Below are 4857 nucleotides of genomic sequence, written 5' to 3' on the forward strand. Positions count from 1 at the left end.
CACAGATTATGCTAACAGGTCTATAATCCTTTAGCTCAGATGGGTTAGCTTTCTTTGGTATAGGCAAGACTAGAGATTTTTTCCATAATTGAGGGAAAACACCATTCATAAGACTAAAGTCAAATACATGACATATCACAGGTATTAAATATACTAAGCACAGTTTTAACATACATATAGACACTTTATCTACACCTTCTGCTTTAGAATTAATGCTTGTTACAGCACTAATAACATCTTTAGGTTCAACACTCTTAAAGTAAAATTTTTCATGTGATACCTCCTCCTTTAGAGTATATTCTTTTATACATTCCTCAATAGACTGTTTGTCTGTGACAGAGGCTACACTTAGATAATATTGATTCAGTTCATCAGGAGATACTTTGCATACTTTGTCATCAGTTTTCTTTTTTCCTATGCCAAGGGTTCTAATGTTTGACCACATTTGTTTTGTTGTTTGCTTACTATTGAAGGCAGAGTGACAGTATCTAAGTTTGGAATTTCTCATTTCTTGCTTACATCTGTTCCTCAGTTTCCAAAACACTTCATGGTCTGCTTGATTTTTAGTTCTGGCAAACTTTTTTCTTGCTTTCTCCCTCTGATGTATTAATACTGATACTTCATCAGTAATCCATGGGTTATATTTATATTTTACTTTCACACTTTTTACAGGGACAATACTATCAAATAGATCAAGCAATATATTATTAAAGATCTGAACCTTACCGTCCACATCATCACAGTCATACACACTTTGCCAGTCAATTTTATCTGCAGCTTCTTTAAGTTTGCTTTCATCAATATTTTTAAAGTCTCTGAATTGTATGACCTTGGGTTCAAATTTGGGAGATGATAGATTAATACAAGCATATAAAAGATCATGACCTGAGAAACCAGAAGCAGGACTCTTGTCAAAATCAACAATAAGTTCGTCACAGTTAGTTGCAATTATGTCTAGAGCACTATCACAAGTTGCAGTGTGAAAGGTATTACCATAAGGAATACAAGAAACATTACATGAATCAAGAAGGGTTACAATACAATCAGTTTCACCTGTGCCACTACCAAATCTTGCATTCACATCTCCACATATCACTACATATTTATAAGTTGGAATGTATGAGCACAAGTCATCAATAAATGTTTCAAAAAAACCAACCTTGGGTGGGCGATAAACACATGCCAATAACACTCTGTCAGATGGTAACTTGAGTTCAATAATAATGTATTCAGGTTTATGGACATATTGAGATGGTGATGTTGTTAACACATTTACTTCGATATTATTTTGTACATAAATTGCCACTCCGCCACCACCCTTACCTATTCTGTCATTCCTGTACACATTGTAACCAGGTAAATCAGTTCTTGATCCAGGTTTAAAAAAGGTTTCACTCACTGCTATGACATTTACTCTGGAGTTCACAAATGATAAACAGAATTCATCATAGTGGGAGTTATCATTAAGAGATTGAGCATTGAGATGAACAATGTTAAGTAACGAAGAATGACTTTTTACTTTATTAGATAGAAATTCTTTTAAACTGAGCATGATGGAAATAGTAATGAGAAGACAAAAACAATATATTAGAAGGTGTTAACACCGCACTAAATCATTTTTGCGAAGTCTCTTTCATTTGTAATGATAGTTGGCCTATCATTGTAGTCTTTTTTGGCATAGATCTTGCTATCTTGAAACCAAATTATATTGTATCCTTTGGGGCGCCCATGTTGTTTGGCCGCCCACAACAGGTGTTTCCACTCGGGGGTTAGATGAGTATTGAGGTAGACTGTGGTGTCCGCCTGCCCACCAGTCACCTCGTTGCTCTTGACCACAGAATTCTTTTTGCATTTCAGCCATTGGTTACGGACACTCCTGGTAGTGAATTGAGCAATTACTTTGGGTTGCTCGTTGCCTCTTCTTGAAGGGATTCTATGTATCACATCGATATCATTTTCATTATACTCTACATTGATTTTTTGAGCAATATTCTTCATAACTTTTTTGAGGTCTTCACCTTTCACCACTTCCAGGCCACTAATTTCTATATTGCGGTTTCTTGCGTACTGCTCACATTCTCTAGCTCTTTCTTGCAAGTTGTTTATTATTGCATCCCTTTCTTCTACCATAGTCTTTAATTCTTCCATCTGCTTCGTCTGCTCTTCCTTTTGTTTTTCTATGACCTCCAACTTATTCAACACTGCGTCATACTGTTCGCTCATGAAATCAACACTTTTCTTGAGGTCAGTGATGGTCTTATTCATTGTTGTGATTTGTTCAATTGGTTTCAGTTTTTGGTTGATGAAGCTCATAAACTCTCTCAGCTCTTCTGATGACACGGGCTTGTCGTCCTGCTTCTCCGACTTCTCCCTTCGACAGGCAGGGCATTTCCATTTTGACTTGTCAGTTTTATTCCATGAACTTTCCTTGATGCCAGAGCAGTCCCCGAAGTGCAGTCTGCAGCCCTTTGCAGATTTGCAGATTACATGAGAGAACGGAAGTTCTTCTGTACATGTCGTACAGTGGTACGGCATGTTACTTGATGGTTGTCTTCTGCTCTGTGCTTTTGTTTACAGCAACAGCTGATGCTGGTAGGATCGTTCTTATTGGCCGGCCGTGACAGGTCAGACCTAACCTCTCCTTACTCAATGCGCTTGCGGCGAAACGCCCAGTTTTCAACTATCTCGATCCTACACAACCAATTCAACTATTTTTTGGGTGGAGTAGGACAAGCTGCACTTGATGATCACAAAGATATACTTCAACTATCTCTCTAACTTAAACTTTTTTGAGAATTTTCACGGAGCTACACATCCATGTCCACTCGACTCGAGGTCACGTGAAAGAGAGAGAGAGAGAGAGAGAGAGAGAGAGAGAGAGAGAGAGAGAGAGTCGTCGGCTCTTCGGCAGGTGCCAAAGGACTGGGTGTGACCATACCAACCACTCCCAGCAATAGCTTCCTCCTCTGAAAACAAAAAAATCGTGAAGCATTCAACCTCGCGGGGAAGTGTGTGATCGTGTCTTGCTATTTACTCGTACGCGACTTTACGGGATTGCTTGCGTTGCTCCATTTGCAGCCTATTTAAATCGTCTTGCTTTTGTGACATTCATCGATTTTTTTCCAATTTTACTCAATTTTTCTAACCGAAACAACTTGTTAAAATCACCACCCTTTATGTGGTTTTTGTGATAGCGCGCGAGCGTGTTTTTCTGCAGTCATACCATATTGCACTTTTGCGTTTGTGTGCGGCGGTGTCAACAACCCTTTCGTGCGTGGTGCGGTGTGGAGCTGGTGCTAAATTTGTTGTTGTGGGCCGTTTAGAATGAATGGGCGAACGGGGGGTGCCGGGTGCGCTGCGCGGCCCCCATGGGGTTGAGGTAGGCTGCTCTGCGGGGCCAGAGTGTGGGGGGAGTTATATCCACTTTGCGTGGTTTTGCAGACTGGTGGGGCCAGTATGAAGCATGTCCCTCTGATGGACTGCTCCCACTGCTGCCCCTCCCTCCCACCTCCCTCTCTCTCTCTTTCTCTCTCTGAGGATTGTTTGCGGTTCCGTTTAGCGGCGCGCGCGATGGCCTGCACTGTGAAAAGGGGCTTAAAATGTTCACCATTTCATCACTCACGAATTTCTTTATCCGCCCTAGCATATTGGTACATTGCATGTAACAAATTAACCTGTGATGAGATGCGATTTGTGAACAAAATTTTTGTGAAGAAGTTCTCACGTCACTTTAAAGAAGTGACGGGTAAATAAGTGGGATACAAGCAATCGAGTGCGGATAGAGATGGATAGAGTTGTTGGTTTGTGGCGTTGTGGCCGGACTTGGCGTGTGTTGCCGCGGCGATACGGCGCAGGAAAAGGGGAAGGTCTATAAAGAGATGGTAGAGGGAGAGGGGAGGAGGGTGTCCCCGGCCGGATTTTTCACCGCAGTGCTGCTGTTCCCTGCGGTTCCCTGCAAACCTCGGCGGCGCCGCTGTTTGCAATTTCCATGAGGTGCAGTCTGTGTGCGCCGTTGTGTCCACGCCGCTGCGGGCTGGGGGCCGCGGGGTGGTGGGGTCCTCGTGGGAACCCGTGGCGGCGTTGCAAACTTGCGCGCTGTTTCCTTTTTGTTTTGTTTGTACCCTTCCTCTTTTTTCCTTCTTTCTTCTTTTATAGTACTGACCCTAACCCCCACTTTTTGTTGTTGTCGTTGCAGAGCGCAGCCTTGAGGACCACGAGGACGTGCTGTCGGTGCACCGGGACATGCAGGCCTTCTGCAGGTACTCGGAGCGCCGCTTCGTGTTCCGGAAGGACTACCGCAAGTACGAGTTCTTCCACAATCCACAGGTGAGTGCTTTGGTCTACTCCTCCTCCTTCTTCTTTCTCGCTCGCCGCGCCGCCGGTGACTCGCGGTGAGGGCGATGGCAGGCCGCGCCGCCGGTACGTCCGCGGGCCTCACTTCACGTGCCGAGGTAGTGGCCAAGAGGTCATTACGCCCTAGTGCCCGGCCCGGCTCGGCTCGGCTCGGCTGGGGCTACCTTCGGGTGGGCTGTGCCCGCCGCGGCTACGCACCCGCGGGGCTGGCGCACTGCGTTGTACTACTACGGCTACAACGACGTAGTAAGGCCTCGTCTCGCCGCTCGCCGCCCGCCCGTCTCCGCGCGGCCCGCCGAGCCCGCGGAGCCCGCGGAGCGCCAACAACCTAGATCCCGCGCCGAATATGAAATAGCGGTATCCGGCCGCGGCCCTCTCCGCGCCGCGCCAATCAGATGGCCGCCCGTGGCTTCTTCTTCCTCCACTGCCTCCTCCTCCTCATCCTCTGCCTCTTCTTCCTCCCCTGCCTCCTCTTCCTCCTCCTCCTCCTCCTCCTCCTCCTCC

The 4857-nt window shown here is 45.5% G+C and overlaps 1 protein-coding gene across 1 annotated transcript in view; it reads left to right on the forward strand.

The window, feature by feature from the left end:
- The window catches only part of LOC113210614 (growth factor receptor-bound protein 14), a gene marked incomplete at its 5' end in the record, with an annotated part of 161671 nt that overhangs the window by 62984 nt on the left and 93830 nt on the right, over positions 1–4857 (forward strand). Inside the window, 1 exon segment of the mRNA XM_052271454.1 lies at positions 4196–4326. Within this exon segment, the coding sequence (XP_052127414.1) occupies positions 4196–4326 (131 nt within the window).

Source organism: Frankliniella occidentalis, unplaced genomic scaffold (assembly GCF_000697945.3).
Source record: "Frankliniella occidentalis isolate FOCC.00 unplaced genomic scaffold, Focc_3.1 Scaffold162, whole genome shotgun sequence".
NCBI lineage: Eukaryota > Metazoa > Arthropoda > Insecta > Thysanoptera > Thripidae > Frankliniella > Frankliniella occidentalis.